At 45.2% G+C, this 21496-nt stretch overlaps 1 protein-coding gene across 1 annotated transcript in view; it reads right to left on the reverse strand.

Moving 5' to 3' along the window:
* ST13 (ST13 Hsp70 interacting protein) overlaps window positions 1-21496 on the reverse strand; it is a 90690-nt gene that overhangs the window by 10913 nt on the left and 58281 nt on the right. Inside the window, exons 10-11 of the mRNA XM_088468000.1 lie at window positions 19708-19756; window positions 2541-2662 (exon numbers count right to left, since the gene is read on the reverse strand). Of these exons, the coding sequence (XP_088324126.1) occupies window positions 2541-2662; window positions 19708-19756 (171 nt within the window). The remainder of the gene's footprint in view (window positions 1-2540; window positions 2663-19707; window positions 19757-21496) is intronic.

The raw sequence follows: 21496 nt of genomic DNA on the forward strand, positions 1-21496 counted from the left end.
TTCTTGCCATCTTTATACGGAAAAGGAATATTGGAAAAGGTGCTACCCTGCTCACAAAATATACTCCAATAAAGAAAAAGACCATAAGGTGCCTTAAGGTCTATGGTATGCCTGCAGTACGTGGGTAGGTCATTCCCGTACCGGTCTTGAGTCCTTGGTTAAGCGGATCAGTTTATTTTACTGGTTCACCATGTACAGCTTCAGGGTCTTTCCACTAGGGCATAGGTTCCCAAACGCAGTCCTCAAGGCTCCCCCAACAGTTCAGGTTTTAGAGATTTCCATGGTTAAGCACAGGTGTTAAACCAAATTGACTGATGTACTAATTAAGTCACCTGTGCTCAACCATGGAAATCTCTAAAACCTGAACTGTTGGGGAGCCTTGAGGACCGCGTTTGGGAACCTCTGCACTAGGGTATGGTCTGAGCTTCTTTGAATTACTTAACCATTTATCAAGTCAGTGTGGCTTAAACTGTCCTTTAGTTATGCAAGCCTATCATTTTCTTGTCCAACTTTTCTAATCTCGAGTGATTCGTTTTCACCATCCGTTTAGTGTACCACTAACTATCCCCTAGTCGACTGCTGGGGGCCTCCCTTGGTTGGGGTTTATTACTCTTTTCTCTGTGTTGCTGAGATGTTTTGTGAAGGTACTTTACATCCTTACAGGACTCTAAATCTGCATATTTCTAGATGTCCCCATGCCCTTTACTTTCTTCTCAGAGGGTAAGATTATATATGGAATTGCTTCCTAGTTACTCACTAACTGACCTACAGAGTGCACAGGTCCTGCTATGGTTTCTTCTGGTTAAAGTGTTTCCACCTCTGTCCCTGCTTCCGACGGTTCTCCGCTGGCTAAGCTGGTAGACTGATCTGCGATTCGGGTGACCCCAGCTATGCTCTGCAAGACTTGGTACAAGGTTCTTTTGCCAACTGTTGGTAGTCTCCCTATCTCCTTGGAAATTTTCCTCTGGGGCTAAACTTTCTGTTTAGGGCTCAGGTCTACACCTAAACCTCACTCGACCGACTTGTCAGAGAGGCCATTGCAACAACCCGTCAACTATAGTTTTTTTTTTTTACACAGAGTGCACATCGGGATTTGCGCCAGGAGACCAGGGTCTCAGAGTCTATTCTTGGGTGCTGTGTACCTACCTGGGCAGGTACTCCGTACATAATCTGAAAGCTTTTGTGACTGTTCTACTGAATTTAGGTCTCAGACTCTTCTCTTAAAGGGGTACGTCTTACCCTGACCAGTCTATTCCATTGCAAGTGTGCTCTTAGGCAGGCTGTTCAAGTTTCCTCCTGGGGGTGCTTCAGGTTCAGTCTGCTGTCCTTACCCTCGGTGCCCCGTGGAGTTTGTTTCTGGTGTTAGGGGCCATTTCATTTTCATCCATTCGAGTCCTAGCTTCGGTGGACCTTTGCTGGCCCCCGGGACAGCCTGTGTTCCCAATCGCTTTCACTCTCCTGCTGGAAGGGTTTCCTCAATTGAGAGCTATATCACATTGATACCCACAGGACTCGGCAATCCTCAGCACAAGTCTTGATTGTTTTCCTATTTTGGCTTATCCATTTCATATCACCCTGGAAATTGAGGTGCCTCCTTTTTTGGAGAAGCGGTCACTTGTTCCTTACTCCTTCAGGATTTCCATAGGTCAGATTCATTATTTGGTCATCCGACTTTCCCTTGTTCCAACAAGCTGACCCTGGACTTGGCTGGAGTGAATTCCACTAGGTCAGTGGGTGCTTCTTGGGGTAGCTGGGCAGGTTTCTATTGTGAAACAACACTGCCAGGCCTCTGTGTGGTACTCTATGCAATCCTCACAATATTTATATTGGACTCTTTCACCTCTAGGGATACTAGTCTTGGTGATGGGTCCTCCTTGCAACACAGGAGCATTCCCTCCCTTAAGGGGATAACTTTGGGACGTCCCCATGTCTCCAGTGTCCCCCATGGACAAAAGAGAAAACTGGATTTTTGTTCTTTCATGTGTAAAATTCCTTTTCGCTGAGGCCATGGGGGATACTGGACGCCCACCCTTACGCCCATGTCCAGCTAGGGGTTTGTTTCTGGCACATATATAGATCACATGGTATCTACCCTTTTCTTGTGACTGCTTTCTATGTGCTTAGTCCGTTCCTTCTCTCCTCCTACTCCCAAGTCCTTGGGATTTAGTATTTTACTAGTAACTGACTGCAGGGACTGGGGTATAGGAGAAGCTGCTGCTTCAAACTATTTGGTGCACAGGCTCCTCCAGCTCCACCTATACTCAAGATCTCCAGTGTTCGCCATGAACTCAGAGAAAAGGATTTTACCAGTAAGAACAAAAATCTCCTTATTTTTTTCTAATCTCTCTTTAAATTTAACCATAAACATTATCACAGTTGTGCCAGCTAGTGACTTCTACAATGGAAACAGTAGATTTGGATTTTGAATATTTAAAACCCTTTTTATGTTTCACAGCACTTTATGCACCCTTGAAAGCCACTGTCTAGCACATTGTACTACTACTACTGAGTTATGGTCATAAATGGTTTTGTATTTTTACCTGCATAGCAGCCAAAACTTCTGGATCAGAGAGGATTTCGTTAACACCTGGCATTCCAGGCATGCCACCTGGGAATCCTCCAGCCATGCCACCCATGTTGGGCATGCCACCTGGGAATCCTCCTGTAAGATAACCAAAAATATTTTGCAATGTAATACAAAATAGTTGATAAATAGTTAAATTTCAAAACAAGGGAAAATTACCATTATTTTGTACTTCTGGTCAAATACCCTTCAACAAGGAGCATAAAGGATGTGTAAACTCCACCCTCTAGGATACAGACCGGGCCCGGAAGTCAGTCTATACCCCACATTCCCTATAAACTCCCTGTCCCTACTTCCCCTGGACCATTAGCCAGGGAAAGAAAAAACAATGATAAAAATCAAGGAGTATCTACTGAAAACCAGACTTGCCAACTCCTGATGAAAGAAGAAACCTTGACAAAGCAAATATGCAAAAAATGTATGGCATTGGTGTCCAAAAAGCAATAAGGTGGGTCAGAAAAATGTACAAGGAAATTCTGAGTCATGGGTGGTGAAAACCTTCCAATTCTAACTTAATCTTTTAGGGAAAGATAAAAACAAAGTAGAATTGCCAGAACGCCTTGAGCATGCCAGTAAGTAACGCGCAGCCTGATCTGTTCAGTCATCGACAAAATTATCAAGTGCTCCATTAGGAGGGACAGCAAAATAGACTGGTAATATCCATCCATCTTAGGCACCAGGCAAAGATTGAAGTAGAATGCCTAGAACTCTCTGCTCTTCTATTGTAAACCTGAAAATTGCCACATCTAGAAGCCTTTGAATAGTAGCCTGGGAGGCTTGTATGTGTTCAGAGTTCTTGGGCACTCGGGAGAGAAAATAAAGTTGTTTGGTGGGAGCATTGAAAGTTGTGGAGCTATGCATCCATGATGCCCCAGAAATTTCTGTTCCATCATAACCAAACTTCCCACCTCACCGTTTAGTAGTTGGACTTGAAAAGTTTTTTTTTTTTTTTAATACCTCTGGCTCACAATGATGAGAACATATGGGTCAGACAGGGAACAATACAAGTGGTTGCTAAAGAGCAGGAGGCAATTCCCAATTGACCCATAAATAGTTCATAAATAGGACCTGGAAGTCATAAAGATATGATGCCAGGTTCAGAGGTCTTCTAATATCCTTAGCTTAACAACCAATAAGAACTAGAGAAAAAAAGCTTTTGGTTAATTTCCACAACCTCTTATTGTACACCTGAAGATTGCAATATCAATAAGAGGGATTGTAGTTCTTAGAGGCAAGACACTAGCAAATCGACTGTGGGCAAAGCAATAGAAAATAAAAAATAAAATAGCGCAAATTGACCCATAGGGTTATGAGCAAAAATGTTGAATTCGGGCCTCGAGATGAGGTACTGTTGCCGGCGTTTTAAACACCATGGCAACAGCACCTCATCTCTCACCCCCGGCTCGGAGCACGAATTTACACAATTTTACCAGCGTTTTAACGCCATGGCAACTCGCACCCTTCGAAGGTAAGTGGATTGACCATTAAGCCTTTAGTAGAGAATCATCAGTTTCCAGTTAAAAAAATGAAATGCTTTCACCCCTGTGTCTCGGGCTTGGCTCACTACAGATCTGTCTCAGATATCTCTAAAAAGTCTATCAGGTGAGTTTCAAAATTAAAATCACTTTTCATTATGCTTTGAAAAGTGAAAGGCCTTCATGCCATCTATGACCTGTATCACTGCTATAACATACTGGACAAACTATCTTGACTAGGAGAGTTGATTGACTGGCAGATTCGTGTTTTAATGCTTTCCCTTATGTACTCGGTGACAATCTAAAGACTGGATAGGTAGGTCAATAAGATTGCATGAGGTCCATATGCGGGTATTGTTTCCAAGGATCGCAATGGGCAACTGCAGATTAGCATAAGACTGTTTTGCTGTTAATAGTTGTTGATAGTTCATAGCTACATCTGTGCTAAAGTGGGAGTTTGGACCCTGTGCTGCATACTTGGGTGCCTATCAACAGGTTTTATCATACGCAACAAGTGATCAAATATCTTTGAGCATGATAAAGGGTGCTCAAGCCAAATCAGCTCCCAAATGTAATTTTTAAAACACATGACATTTAGAAGCTGATTGACTGGAGCACCATTATCATACACACTGAGTTTTATCACTCGTTGCGTATAATAAAACTTGTTGATAAAAAGGCCCCTTGGTCTCTTGGAAAATTGACAGATGCAGAGCTGTTAAATTGGGTAAGGAGTTTTCTTCTGGAGAAAAAGCTAGTGCACACACGTCCCCTGGAGAGCAAAGTCAAGCGAACTGCATGCAGAAGGGAGACTGGCTGCTATGGGTCTTTGCAGGAGTGGAGTGCTGGATGGTCTTCCAATAGATACGTGATATGGACCCAATTTGTCTTTCACAAGACATACATTGGTATAATCTGCCACTCACTGAGTGAATGCATGTCACCATCTTGAAATAGCAGCTACTAAACACACTTGTACAAGACACTGTGGTGCCCAGGTTGTGGAGGACCATAAGTTAACGCTGTACTAACAAGACCCAAAAGAAACGCTCTCCCATAAGGAGGTGTTGAGTGTCATGCCCAGACTGGATTTTTTTGAAGTTGACAATCCAGCCACGCTGGATGAGAACTTGATGCGTTAAGATAACATGACTCAGAAGTGTCTCAGCCGACGGAGCCTTGATGAGAAGGTTGTTCAGGTATGGTACAATGGACACCCCCAGAGACCGCATATGGGGAACCATCAGTGTCATCACTTTGGTAAACACCAATAAATTTGAAATTGGTAATGAGAGTCCCGGATGTCTGATGCGGTTCCCAAATTGGAAGATGGAGGTAAGCATCCCTGATGTCCAAGGACACAACAAATTCCTCAGCCTCCAGACCCGCAATCACAGAGTGTAGGGACTCCATCTTGAAGCGGTGAAACCTCAAATTAACATTTAAGAATCTGAGTTTAAAAAAATAGGCCAGACTGAAACGTCCGGCTTTTGAACTAAAAACAGGCCGGAGTAAAAACCTTGAGTGCACTAATGCACCGGGTCCGGAACCAAGACCTCAGAGGCAAGAAGCTTGTCTATTGCTTGCTGCAGCACCCTTTGCTTTTGCACAGACACCAGCAGGCCTGTGGTAAAAAAAAAAAACGAACGAACTGGGGGAGAACAAAAACTATATTGTAACCTTCGGATACAATATTGATATTGTGTACCCAAACTTCTGAACAAGTCTGGAGCCAAATGTATTTAAAACAATACAGTCGGGCACCCACTGTGGGGGCCCCCAAGTGGGATGGGATTCCGCCATGCTGCCAGTTTGTCTGTGGACTTGGGATCCGTGAGACGGGCAGGGCTGGATTGTCGTCCTTTGGACTTTTCACCTCTAGCCACAGATGGGGCAACTCTGGTTTTGGCACAAAAAAACGGAAAGGGGCCTGGAAGGAGAGTCTTCATTATAGCCAACGTGGAATCACCGAGGATGAAGGAAAGAAGGTACTTTTGCCTCCCATGGCCAGAGCAATGAACTTGTCTAACTCCAGACCAAACAAAACATAACCGGAAAAGGAAAGGGCCTCTGGGGCCCGTTTCGACATCTGCATGCCAGCCCAAAGCCAGAGGGCACGGCGAGAGTCCACTGCTAAAGCTGAAATCCTGGAACTCACCTGGCCAGCATTCATGACTGCATCTCCTAGGTATATAGCCAACTCTCTAATGTGCTCGGCTAGGGGGGGCGGGGGGAGAGATCATGTTAGCTCGCGGAACATTAGAATGAAGGCAGTCAACCTTTTGCTCCGCCCATTTCTCTACCTTGTTCACCCAAGCATTAACTAAAGCCGGCATGAGTGAAATCCTCCACTGCTTTGTAAATTGATTTGAGGGTCGTTTCTAGGGTGGCCAATCCCCAAATCCTAGGATTTGGGGACAAAATTGTCGGGATTTGAATCCCTGGATTGAACTGTGCAAGTGTGGTTTCTTCTTTATGCCGCGCAGTGCTGAGCACCTGAGCACTTGGCTCAGATGCTGCCCAGCTGTGCGTGGCGTCAAAGGTCACGCTGCGCAGCACAGCCCTCCCCTTCAGTCATGTCCGACAGCCATCTTAAGAGGAGGTGGACTGCTCACTCAACTGCACAGCAGTGAGCAGCGGCGTGGCTGAGCAGGCCTGTCACAAAAGTTGTGTGCAGAGGAGAGGGCTCATCACATCAGTACTGCCGGTCCTGGACTTGGGATGATATAGATTGGAGTCGGGACTTTGAGGGATGGGAGGAGGGAGACCTGCGGCTGCCCTACTGTTCCACACTGCCCAGCCCAGTGAGACAATGCCTGCTGCCTGGGCCCTGCTTTCACCACTACACCCCTCTGTTGCTGCTCTTTTGGAGTGGACAAGAGAGTAGTGGACTGGAATCCAACTGGATGCGAGTTAGTGATGTTATTTTATTCAATGGTTGCAGAATGGTGCAGCTTGACAGTTTCCTAATTTTCCTGTATGGCTGGGCCATGATTATGTAGATTTTATTTGATAATTCCTGTCACCCTGTGGTATGTAAGGAGGCTAGGGCAGGTCACCCCTGGGGGCCCTGAAAGCTATTTTATTCCTATGAGGGGCTGGGGCCAGGGTAGTCCATAAATATTATTTTATTCCTGTGGTGTTGCCAGTGGCCATGAAAGATTACATGGCCCAGCACAGGCTCATGGGAGAAAAAAAAATTGTTCATTTGTCTGTGGGCCTGTGCTGCGCTGGGTCATGAATCGTTTTATTCCTGTGGTGTTGGCTCCCAAAAGATTTTTTTTCTTGCAATGTGTACAGTGTGTGTTTGTTTCATTTTTCTGTTCATGAAAATTTTTTTGTATTTTTTGGATAAGATTATGGATATAGTTTGATTGGGGTGGGGGACTCAGAGGGTATGCAGTGCACGGAGCATGCAAAAAGTTTACGTAGAGTCAAATACTGCTTTTTTTTACTACTGCAAGCAAAATACTTTATTATTTCTAGTGTTTAATTTTACCTTCATTTTTGTTTGATGTCAGGACTCAACAGTGTGGACTCTGGACGGAGGACAGAGGAGTGGATGTCTGTCTGTCATTGATTACCGTAACCAGCTTATTGAACAAAGCAGACTCTTGATGTGACCCCCCCCCAGCCCCTAGGTCCCCTGGTTTACCACCACCAGCTACTGTGCTGGCCTCAAAATCAAAAGCAGCAGTAAAGTATGTAGTATAAGTCTAAAGGAGTTTGTAGTAGTCTGCATGGACTACTACAACCAAGAAGAAAAACGCTGATGCTGCAGTTGGGCCTATGTTGAAATTTCAACAAACAACTTGTCATGGAACATGGACAGATGACAAGAGAGTTTGTAGCAAGTGAACTTGCAAAGCTGTAGGCAAGTGGAAAACACTTCAGGCTAACGTTTGATGAGTGGACATCTACTCGCAACAGACGGTACATGAATATCACTGTTCACATCAGGCAATCTACGTTCTGGAGCCTCGGTATGGTTAGAGTCTTTAGATAAATGGCACCTGAAAATTGTGTGGACATGCTGGAAATGAAACTCTCCATATTTGGACTTTCGCTCCAAGAGGACATCGTTGCCATTTGTACTGGTGGTGCAGTGTAATGAAAAAAAAAAAAAGTGTGCCGGCTCATATCAGTCAAACAGCAGCTGCGCTATGCTCATGGCATCTATTTAGCTGTTATGGCTGTATTGTACAAGCACCCTGACAGTCCTTCAGCTTCAACAGCCAACATCTAATCTGATGATTCAGATGATGAAGATGAGGAGGATGAATTTAAAATCACTGACAACAGTGTTGATGACATTGCAGAGCTTTCAGAAGTTTACCAGCACCTGGTCCAAGTTAGGACAGTCAATAAACTCTTCAGATATTCACCGCTGAGAAACTATAATGTGCTACAGAAGTACGTAAGAGCTGAAACTGGAAACAAGATGAACTTGATACTCGACTGCAAGACACGGTGGAATAGCATCTTTGAAATGTTAAGTAGATTTGTACGTTTGAGGAGCTGTATCCTGAAGGTGATGATCGATGTCAAGTCTCAAGTTCATTTAACAGATGCCGATTTTGAGAGTGCACAGGAAATTGTGTCAACGATGCAGCCAGTCAAACTCATTGTAGAAGCTCTGTGTCGTCAAGACATCAACCTCATCACACTTGATGCTGCAATTACATTTTCTGGATAAACAGTATTTAGAAATGGTGAAGAAGCTCACAGTTGCTATTCGCACAAGACTTAGTAAACGTAGAAATTAATTTGCATGCATTCTGCAATATTTAAACAACCCACGGGCCATAAATGACACTACATTCACAGGTGCAAAATCAGCAAAGGTCAAAAGAACTGTGGTAGCATTGTTGCTACGTCTCCATTTTTTATATCCATCTACGCCTGGAGGTGATGGTGGTGACTCGTCATGTGAATGTGATTAAGTTACTGAATCTTGCAGTTTAATGAACAAGATTGAGATCAACTATTCTGAAGATGGACAATGCTGGGATGTGGAAATAAGCCTACAAGAGCAACTGAAACTGGCATTGAAAGATTCTTTGACACAATCATCTTTTGGGATGTAGTCAATTTAAAGCTGGCCGGGTTGCCAGCCGTCGGTATCCCAATGTCGAAGTCCCGACTCGGGATTAAAGATAGGCGTCCCGAACAAAGACAGGTTAGCGTTGGCCTAACCTTTGGTGGTGGCCTAACCCTAACCACCAGGGGGAGGTTAGGGTTAGGCACCACCCCGGGAGGGTTAGGGGAGGGACAGAGCTAGGTTTAGCCTACTTACCTTCTCCTGTCGGGATTTCGGCTTATTGGGCTTCCGCTGTTGGCATTTCACCAAGTGGCTATTTAGCCGCCGGGATATCATACCCAACCCCTTCTTTTCCAGGGTCAGTCTAATAAAGAGAAGGATTTGACGAAAGCCGTCAAAACTGAGATGGTATTGTGTGAAAGCAATGGAAAGCGTGGATTGCATCTTAAAAAGTCTTATGAATTTATGATAATTCCGGCTACATCTATTGAGGCAGAGCGGTCTTTTTCAGCAGCAGGCATCATCTGCACCAAAGTACGCAAACGCCTGGGAATTAAAGCGGAATTGGTATGAATTGGCGGTTTGAATCCCGGCAGCACCTGGCCGACAATAGCAGAGTACCCGGCAGCGGAAGCCCGACAGCGCTGGAAATCCCGATCGTCGCTAAGGTAAGTATAAACTAACCTAACCCTCCTTAGGGGTGCCTAACCCTAACCTCCCCCTAGCCTAACCCTCCCGGGGGGGGGGGTGCGCCTAACCCTAAGTCCCCCCCCGGGTGCCCTAAACCTAACCCTCCCCTCCCCCCGCAGCTCGCGCCGCCTGGCATCCCTTCGATCAGGATGCCGGTCTCCCGGCGTCGGGGAAATGACACGGGTCTAGATATAGACGCCGGTCATTTATCCCACGCCGGGATAAAGCAGTCGGGAAGCCAGCTGACGGGATTCCGGCAGCCGGCTTCCCGATTGTATACCGATAAAGCTATTGACACGCTGTGTTTCCTACGCTCATATCACTGGGGAACCAAAAAAAATTATTTTTTTTTGCCAAGGATTTAAGATCGGTTTGAGAGTACTCGCAGGTCCTATTTTTGCATTAGACCTTCGCTATAGCTGAATTGGCTCCAGTTTTTAAATTAATTAAAAATTATAAAATTCAATTATTTTCTCCATTTCAAGTACCTTACTAGTCTAGCCCTGCTTTAGTTTTAGGTTTTAGTTTTGCTTTTTTAACTACCACCCTCTTTCAACAATAACAATATTTTGTTTTATTTGTGATAACGTAGCTGGTAGTTACGTTTGAGACACAACACATTCAAATCCCCTCATCGGGAGGAGGTGTGGCAGTGCACTGCTGAGACATCCATAGACCACAGCCACACCTCCTCCCAGCATACAGAGAGGAGCAACAGAGAGGACAGAGTGACGCAGTTGGCACACCTCCTGTTCCTTTGTTTGGCCCTCTCTCTGTCCCACCACAACCAATTCCCCATATTTTGATGATGTGGAAATGTTAATTTCATCCAGTGCAAGTGACACAGATGAAAGGGAGTTTGAAGAAAGTTCCTCTACTCCAAACAAATTTTCTCAAAAGGAAATTAACGATTTGTGACTTGAATTTATCGAAAAAAGGAGCTGAGCTCTCAGCATCCAGACTTCAAGAAAAGCACTGTCTTGAGCCGGATGTTACTATAACGTTGTATCGAAATAGAGAGCAAGCCATACTGTCATTCTTTAGCCAAGATAACAATATTGTGTATTGCAACAATATTTTCCAGATGATGGGCTTACCAGAATATCGAACAGAAGACTGGCGGCATTTTGGATAGTTCTAAAATGAGCTTAAAATACGTATTACTGCACAATGGGAATAAATTTGCGTTGATTCCTATCGGTGATTCAACAAAAAAAACGTAAAGAACAGTATGAAAATATCAAGATAGTCTTAGAAAAAATAGCTTATTCTCAGCATCAGTGGTCTGTTTTGTGTCGATTTAAAAATGGTAAACTTTCTGCTTGGGCAGCAAAGTGGATATACGAAGTATCCTTGTTACATATGCTTATGGGACAGTCGTGCAAAACAAAATCACTGGCAGCAAACAGTATGGCCTCCAAGAGAAGTTATAACTGTAGAAGAAGCCAACATCATTCATGAGCCCTTGAGAGGAAAAAAAATAAATCATACTGCCGCCTCTCCATATCAAACTGGGTTTAATGAAACAATTTGTAAAAGCATTGGACAGGTCAGGCGATTGTTTCACTTATATTTGTCGAACATTTCAATCTCTTAGTAATGAAAAATTAAAGGCAGGAATTTTTGGCGGCCCACAGATACGGAAACTGGGGAAGGATCCAAATTTTACCACATCTATGACTGAAACCGAATCTGAAGCATGGCTGAGTTATGTGTCTGTCATTCAAAAAGTTTTAGGCAATCACAAGGCAGACAACTATCATGAATTAGTCCACAACATGCTAAAATGTTTCGAGAAAGTAGGTGCCAACATGATTATAGTAAATTTTTTGTACAGTCATTTACAGTAGATCACTTCCCGTCCAATCTAGGAGATTTAAGTGAACAGGGTGAATGGTCCCACCAGGATATTCAGGTAATGGAAGAAAGATATCAAGGAAGGTGGGATCGTCACATGATGGACGATTACTCCGATTGAGTCTGCAGTAGGGATGTGCAGGCTCGGATAGGTTCGAGTTTGCACGTTGAGTTCGGATTTTTCCCTCCAAAAAAACGGAACTCAGAACGAGGCTAAACGTCATCTTACATGGACGAACATCATCATTCCTGGACAAAAGTCCAGGAATGATGATGTTCGTCCATGTAAGATGACGTTTTGCCTCTTTCTGAGTTCCGTTTTTTTGGAGGGAAAAATCCGAACTCAACGTGCAAACTCGAACCTATCCGAGCCTGCACATCCCTAGTCTGCAGAGGGACTGCCCGCAACAAGAATACAAAAGAAAATCCTACAAACAATGGTTATCATAGCTTCCTAACACTTATGTAATTATCCTGTGTCTATTTAACATTTTCCGAATCAAATTTAATCAGAATAAAAAAAAAAAATAACTATTTTTAACATGGTCTAATTTAATTTTTCAGAAATATTAAAGACCTATGCATATCTCAAAAACTAGAGCCAACTGAAAAATAAGCAAACTACAGCTGTATATGCTCTGCTGCAGGCTCCGGTGCTACCACTACTTGTGATGCTGCTGCAGGGATGGAGCCGCAGGCTACGGTTAAGACAGCTAGGCTGCTTCACCACCGCTATAAATCAGCGCTGCCCTACAGGCTGGTGGACCCGCGACTATGCTGTCCCCATGCTGCTAAAAAGGGGGTGGGATATATTTACCACTGCCTGCTGTCCGATATGCAGAGAGCTCACAGGGTCCAGTGACCCTGAGGCTATGGACCCAGACACTGGCCTCAGCAAGCTGTAATGGGTCCCTCCAGTGGCTCCCGCAGTGCAGGCAGACTGCAGCAGCTTTGCAGTCTGCCTGTGGATGTCATGAAGAAAATAAAATAAAATAAATGGCTGAGGATAGCCCTGTATAAGCACCTGGCTCCCTCGAGCACTTAATTTAAACTGAGGCCAGTGAGAAAAAGTGGGAGGAGCCAACTTCCATTAAGAAATCTCAAAGTGCCAGACTCCACTCACCACCCGTCTATACCCCAGTGTCCCCTAGTGAGTGAATGATTAAAAAAAAAAAAAAAAAAAAAATAGAAGACCATTACGGACTACTACTTTAAAATATTTCAATTTATTTTTCATACTTCAGATTTCTATTTGTTAAATTTTCCATTCACTATGGCCAGATTCGTAGATACACGTAGATGCCACCACTGCTGTGAGTTTGTACGCAGCAGCTGTGCAAAAATATGCAAATGCAGCAGCAGTTGTGATTTGTACCGAGATGCCCTTCGCAAATCCAAGTGACTGCGTACAAACACAGTATCGGTCGCAGATCAGTCGATTCGGAGTTCTGAGTAACCCTATGGTTACTTAGAATAGCTGCCGGAACAGAGACGCCAGAGCAATTTTTACTGCCTACAGGATCACAGTTGCAGGCTGAGACACATCCCAAAGAAGAAAACTCATGTCCTTACCAGTTATGTCTTTTTCTTCGACTCCATAGGAGTACAGGATTGACACTTGGGTATAGCCAGGAAAGTCTGGGCACCAAATAGTTAATGAAATTACCCACAAACCCAGGCCTCTCTCCTCTATACTATGCCCCCAGCCAGAGGCCATCAGTTTAGTTTGCAAGCCCATGGCAGGAGCGAGGCAGAGAAGGAAGGTTTGCATACATACCACACACACTGTGGAAAGTACAGCCGAATCGGTCACCACGGAAACACCCCCCAGCAGACAGGTGTGTCGGGGTGGGCGTCCTGTGCCCCCTATGGAGTCAAAGAAAAAGACTCAACAGGTAAGAACATAAGTCTTCTTTTCTTCTTCCTCCACTAGGGGGCACAGGGATGACACTGGGACGTTCCAAAGCGGTCCCCTATGGGCGAGGACGCTCCTGAGGTGCAGTGAGCACAGAACGCCCGCAGACACAAAAGTATCGACAGCATAAAACCTCATGAAGGTAAAAGCAGACAACCAAGTGGCAGCCTTACACAGCTGTTTAGCAGAAGCCCCACAGCATGCTGTCCAAGAAGTCCCCACTGACCAGGTGGAATGGGCCATCACCACGGCAGGGGTAAGAAGGTTCGCCAAGGAGTAAGCCTGTCGATTAGTAGAGCGGAGGCAGCGGGCCAAGGTCTGCTTAGTAGCCGGCCAGCCCCTCTTATGAACATCAAATAAGACACACAGAGTATCTGACTTGCAAATCTCCCTGGTCCTTTTGACAAAGCTGGAAAGCCCTTACCACATCCAAGGAAGCTTCTGGCTGAGAAGAATAAGCAGTCTGGAACGCAAATCCACTGTCTGTAATTACTCAAATGGAGCAGACTAGAGAGCACGGAGAACTAAAGACAAGTCCCAGGGAGCCACAGGAGACACGAATGGTGGCTGAACATGGAGGACTCCCTAGAAAAAAGTTCTCACTTCCGGAAGCAGAGCTATCTGTCTCTGGAAGAGAACAGATGAGGCCGAAACCTGGACCAGACGAGAGCCGGAGGCCCAAATCCATACCTTTCTGCAGAAAGGAAAGGATATGGGAAAGGCGAAAAGAACTGGAGGTTGAGACCCCTGGTGGAACACTAAGAAAAATAGGTACGCCAAACCCGGTGACAAACACTTGCCGAAGGGGGCTTCCGAGCCGGCAGCATGGTCCGAACTACTCTTCTGGACAATCCTTTTGCTCTTAGGATGGATGTTTCAAGAGCCACCTCATCAAAGCGAGATGGGCCAAAACCGGATGGAGACATGGGCCCTGGGACAGAAGATCTGGCCGCAGGGGAAAACACAGTAGGGCGTCGGAGAGGCCCAGAAGATCTGCATACTACACATGTTGAGGCCAATCCGATGCCAACAGGATCAAAGTGCCTCCCTCCAGCTTGAACTTGCGAAGAACCAGATTAAAAATTTGAATTGAAGGGAAGACCTAAATCAGAGGGAAGGTCCAAGGAACTGTTGGGGCATCCACCAGGAGAACTTCCGAATCCCTGGTGCTGGAGCAGTATCTCTTGTGACGAGATGCCATCATGTCGATGTCCAGTAGACCCCAATGGCGGACCAGTAGCTTGAAGACGTCTGGATGCAGCACTCACCCGCCTGCATGAACGTCCTGACGACTTAGGAAGTCCGCTTCCCAATTTTAAACTCCCGGGATGAAGACCACTGACAGTGCTGGAAGATGTTCCGCCCAGCGAAGCATGCGGCCGACTTCCTGCATGGCTCCCTGACAGAGTGCCGCCCTGGTAATTGATGTATGCCACCACTGTGGCATTGTCAGACTGTACCTTTACCGGACTACCTGCAGGAGGTGCTGTGCCTGACACAGAGCCCTGTACACTGCACAAAGTTCCAGGATGTTGATGGAAAGCTGGCTCTCCTGACGTGTCCAACGACCCTAAAACATTAGGTTACAAGTTACCGCCCCCACCTGCGTAGGCTTGCACCGGTGGTAAGATGGACCTTGTCCAGATGGGAGTGTTGGAGCCACCACATTAGGGATAGACGCACCACCTGGGGAAGAAAGAGTCTAAGCCTTGAGGTTCGGACGAGACTTGATCCATCATCGTAGAATGACCCTTTGGAGAGGCTGGGAATGGAACTGACTGTACTCCACCATGTCGAACGTTGAGACCCCAGGGACCCCAGAATCTGCATGCACGAGTATATGGACACCCGATGCTGTGAAAGGAATGTATTCTGGTTTGTAAGGTCAAGATCTTGTCCGGAACGAGGAAGAGTCTCTGAGCTCTGCAGTCCGACAAGGCTCCCAGGTGGAGCATCTCCTGGGATTGAGACAGCGTGGATTTCTTCCAATTGATTATCCAACCGTGTGACTGTTGAAGCTCTACCATCGGATGGATGTGATCTCTGAAAAGCAGTTCATCGGCGATTTCCTCATTGTCTGAGGAAACCGCCGATGAAAGGCGGAGAAACGAGTTACAAGTGCTCACTCGTGGAACAGGCTAAGGGTCTCTGGGCTGCCGCTCCCCACGACTATGGTTCCCCCTGCTGTACCGGAAAGCTACACGGATACTGGTAACAATACTGCTGGCTTGTGCACCTGCCATGCAGCACCGTGATTGATATAAGGGAAACCATTGGGGTTGAATTCGGAGTGAGACTAATACTCACCAACACATGCATGTCGTTTAAAATTGCCCCGGATACCCATGCTGCGATTCCACATCCTTACTATTACCAGTGATTTATTTGGACTTATTCACAGTCTTTTTTTTACCTTTTTATCTTTTTTTCTGTTCCTAAATGGAATTGCTATATATCAGCTGAACAGGAGACTCTACACATACTGACTAGTCTCCTGGGAACTATGTTAACATAATTTCTTTTTCCAACTACATTGGGTTGTTTCAAGAGGATACAAACTATTTCTCCTGAATGGTGATACAATTATGACAGGAGTACATTACTAACATTTTTATTTTCTGTTTCTACGCTGCTAAGCAGCATTTGATTGGTGCCCTACAGGAGTCAGTGATTTTGTTCATGCTATATTATTTATTCGATCTATGTGGTGCATATTGACTCCGTTGTTTATTCATCAGTTTTTTTATTCATTTATTATTTTTCTGTATATTTACATGTCCCTTGTTTTTAGCTAGGATCATTATTGTCTATTACATGTGTTACAAATATGTATTATTAAACTATACTACATCAAATGATTAGCGCCCATACACACTTTTTTTCTCTAGTATAAAGCCTGTTACTAACTGTGTCTCAGTGTCTGTGCAACGTTGCTTTCAGGTCTTTTCTTGGACTCCTGCCAGATCCCCACTGTGCCTGTGGATTGCTGTGGACTTTGTTATATTCCAGATGAACTTCTGATGCCAGTTATCCGCTGCACTACAGAGTCCAGCATTCCTATTGTCTAAGTATTGCTTTTTGCTTCATCATTGTGCTTTCATCATTTTGCTGCACTTTACCTGTTGTCTTTTCATTCCTGTGGATATTGAACTCATCCTTGTTACAGTTGTCAACTGCACCATTACAGTGTCATCTCCGCATCACGGGGTTCAACCCCGCTCCGTACTCTAGCCGCACCACAGGGCTCAACCCTGCTACAATCTTCTCCGCATTACGGGGCTCAACCCCGCTCTGAACCCTAGCCACACTACAGGGCCCAACACTGCTACAATCTTCTCTGCATCACGGGGCTCAACCTTGCTGCAATCTTCTCCGCATCAGGAGGCTCAACCCCGCTCCGAACTCTAGCAACGCTGCAGGGCTCTACCCTGTCCTGGAATCTTATCGTCTTACAGGGCTTAACCCTGCTCCGACTTCACTACTCCACAAGGCTCTCACTGCACCGGAGGGCACGGCCCTGTCCCGGAACTATACTATTCTGCAGGGTCCGCTCTGCTCCGGATTTCCATTACTACAGGGTTCTACCCTGGCAAAGGTCCTTAATGTCATCCTGATGTGTTAAACTCATACTGGACTCTGGGTTCTCTACCACGTTAGTTCTTATATGTTAAAGACTGCATATATATTTGGGATTTCTCTCCTATACTTATTATTGCATATATGAATCTCTGTGCTGTTTGAGACTTTATATGAGACCTTGCTTTATAATTCTTTTGTGAATAAATTCTATTTTACTTTTATCCTGTGCTACTGAGTTTCATGGAAAGGTCATTCCTAAGGCCATCCCAGTTTATTGTGCCTAGTAGGCCTGCCTCCCTCCAGGAGTCTCAAGTGTCGGCAGTGGTGACAAACAGATGTTACTGCTCTGATAAGAGCCTCTATGTCTTCTGGAGACCAAGCCTCCTCTGGGACAGAAGACCTCTCCATCTGAGGTAATGGAAGCGCTTGCCTCGCCATCTGAAGACATCTCTCAATCCGAACCGCCGCCTGTTAACGGCGTGGAGCTTTCGGGTGGTGCAGGTCTATGCCTAGGAGCCATAGACTTATCTAGCATTTGCTGAAAGGACGTTGACACCTGAGCCAACTCCTGGACTAACTGCACAGAAGTCTGCGTCCAGGGTGGCTCTGCCATGGGAAGCTGTGTCACAGCGACAGGGACACAGCGGCATTGGAACCGACATACGGTCTACAAACCGCCTGTTGCAGGGCCCCAAAGCAACTGACACACAGGCCAGCGTGCTCCAGATTCTGAGGAGAAATGACAGTAAGACACTTTTTACATGTGCCCAATGCGGTAGCGCCAGCCTCCTTGGTAGTCTTATTTCTGGACATCTTAAGAGTCGCAGAAATCCCCACACACACACCGAAATAATAAGTGAGGGTATGTGAAGCAAAAAGGGTCTTTAGGCAGTCAGGATAGAATAGAATAATATATATATATATATATATATATATATATATACACACACACACATATATACATATACACACACACACACACACATATATATATGCACACACACACACGCACACACATATATACATACACACACATACTGTACTCACCCCTGCAAGGTATATTCTCTGTGACCAGTAACCACAGCAGGTACAGACACACAGGTAGAGTACACACAGCCCACTCAATGCAGAATGTTTGGGAGCTGGGAGCAGGCTATGAGAGGAGATCAGAGCCCAGCCCCTCTCACCAACGCTGAGGCTGTAAAATAGCCGCGCAGCATATAAGGGAAGGAAGAGAAAAGGGAGGACCTGCCTGGGGCTTGCTGGCCGTGGAGGGAAAGCGTGCCCCAGGGTTGGGGGAGGAGCTAAAAGGGAAGCGCCGGCAACCCAAGTCTGGCATAACCCCAGGGAAAAAGGCCACTGCTGCCATTAAGCAGTCCTTGCTCCATATAGTAATCCCTGGTGGTCTAGTGGAAAGCGCGGTATACCGGGAGAACCCACTTCCAGCACCGCCAGAGGTCTCCTGCTTTGGTGGTGAATGCCGCGCAAACCCGCGGCTCCCTGCATGCAGGGAGCAGTCTTACCTTGTCCCCGGTGAGCTTTGGCTGCGGCTCCGGTGTGTAGGAGACCGCATCCAGTGTCACTGACCCAGCGCTGGGGCGTAGGAGTGGCCTTCTACTGCCCACTCAGTAAAAATTATGAAATAAAATAAACTGCGGGGGACAACCTAAAGCAGCCCCCCTAGAATTGGTGCCCAGCTCCTGCCGGCACCAATCTCAAACTGATGACCTCTGGTTGGTGGCATACAGGAGTGGAGCCTGGGCTTGTGGGTAATTTCATTAACTATTTGGTGCCCAGACTCTCCTCTCCAGGCTATACCCTAGTGCAGTGGTTCACAAACTTTTTTGAATCACGGCACCCTAGAGTATCAGCATTGTTTTCACGGCACCCCTAAGCCAATAGTTTGTTATTGAGAAATTCAGAAAATAATTAGTATGTAAATTGAATTAAATTGTGCTTACCTGTCATTCTTAGGGTCTGTTATGAGGTGTTGGACAGGTTTGCACATCTGTTTGTCAACATATTTACATTACATTGACCATATAAAAATTTAATTTGATGTTGGACCACCAACTTGAGGCACCCCTGTAAGTGTCCCAAGGCACCCCAGGGTGCCACGGCGCACAGTTTGGGAACCACTGCCCTAGTGTCATCACTGTGCCCCCTAGTGGAGAAAGTGGTTGGGACACACCTGCTTTAGAGTAGCCATCCCCTGCCTGTCAATCACTTTGCAAATACATCTTCACTATGCTCGATAACACTAAAGAAACTTGACACATGCACAGATCACCAATAATCTCTGAACTGCGTTAGGATCGCAACTTCGTCTATCTCTGAATGAGGCCCTATATCCCATTTGTCATACTATGGGACAAGCACAACGGTTTATTTAACTTTGTTACAAGATTTGTTTCTTCAACAATGCATTCAGTTCTCACACATTTTACAGCTCTTTTTCATTAATAAGCAACTTAATTTTGGATATGATTTATATAATTATTTTGTGTGGAACCTAATTACTAAAGGATAATTTCTTTTATACTTGACCAAATGAAGGAAGACATACCTGGGAAACCTCCAAATTGCGCTCCTGCTTGACGTCTTGCCTCTTCCTCCTATTAGTATATAGAAGTGAAAAATATATTTGTTAAATGTTTATCTGAATACACAGTATTTTCTCCCCAAAAAGAAATACAGAGTAAACATGTGAGAAACATGACAAAATATATGACTTTTCCCTGGGGGTGAGCTCATCAGATTGAAAAAAAAAGAAAAGAAAAAAAAAAAAAAAGAAGATCATATGGACCCATTAAGTTTATTTATGGACCAGAGCTTTAAAGAATATTTGGCCATTCACATCAGTCCCTGTTCCAGTGGAGTTTACAATCTAGCCAATTAACCTAGGGTTATACTTTTAGATTGTGGGAAGAAGCTGGAGTACCCAGAGGAAACCTACACAAATATGGGAAGTATACAAACTCCACAGTTATGGGCCATGGCGGAAAGCGAACCCAAAGACATCAGTGCTGTGAGGTAGTAATGCTAACCATTACACCATCCGTGCTGCCATACTACCTCTTTGAATCGCTCTTTAGGGTACTGCACTTTTAACCACTTAACGGGCAATCGTATTGAGCGCGGCAGCTCCAAATGCATAGATAAATGACGTGCACTCACCAGACTTGCAGCATGGATCTTGTGATGGCTTTCATATGAATAAAATAATAAAAAAAAAAAAACATCTTTCACCATGCTGCAAGCCTGGTGAGTGCACCTCATATCTATCTATTTACATATTTACTCCCCCCATGTCCATAGGCCCCATTATAAAATGACCTCCCACCTCCCATTACAAATAGCCAGATGAAGCAAAACCTCTAACCCAAGCTGGCTCCTCCTAAGTTCTACTGCCATGGAACTCAAAGGTTGCTGTCTAACCAAACATGATGGGACTAGTGAGCTGGTGGAATGGGACTGCAACTGAAGTCCTGGGACCTAGACACCAGCTCAGCAAAGCAAACATGGAAATCAGCCACAGACGTGACCCTCACTGGTTCCACCAACTCAGATGCAGCATGACCTGGCACAGGCGACACCTTATTCCTTGGTTGGCAGGCTGCACAAATAGCGACAACACCTTCAATTTAGCATGTCAGTTGGGTCATGTAGCTCCCTTGAGAGGCGTACACCTGCCAGCCTTTGCTATCTCATCTGACATGATAAGAAAGCAGGCAGAGCTACAATACAACACCAGAGCACAAATGGAAAAAAATTGAATTAACTCGCAAGTACAGTTCACAGACCCATTAAATCTAAGGAAACTGTTTGCTAAGAAACCCCCTCCCTAAACATGGTTCCTCAACATGGCTTCTTCAGTGAAAGTGCACCAGGAAAAACATCCCCACATATATGCAGTCTCCATATAGACAATCATAACATCGGCAATTATGTAGACAATTATGATGTCTATTGTTGAAATGTCGACATTCTGCAGGGAGTGGAGGACTCGAGTTAGGAACTAGGGAGAGAGTTAGGGGTACTCACCGCCGGAACAGTTGCAGAATGAGTTGGAAGTCACGGCGCTACCACTGAACCCGGAACGGACAAGGTAAAGCACAGCTGGACCACCAGGAACTTTTTGTCAACATTACAACCATATTGATATTCTTATGTCAATATAAATTCATGTCGACAAAATAAACTATACCCAGTGCAGAAAATGTGTAAGACTTCCAACTAATAACACTGAAGGCTTTATTTATATGTGGCAAGGTTCCTTTGAGTGCAAATTACTTTAGTCAGCGATGCCGGTGTTCCAATTCATTTCACAAGGTTGAGAGCACAATATCATATTT

This window comes from Taudactylus pleione, unplaced genomic scaffold, assembly GCF_031769625.1.
Source record: "Taudactylus pleione unplaced genomic scaffold, aTauple2 ptg000080l, whole genome shotgun sequence".
Taxonomy (NCBI): domain Eukaryota; kingdom Metazoa; phylum Chordata; class Amphibia; order Anura; family Myobatrachidae; genus Taudactylus; species Taudactylus pleione.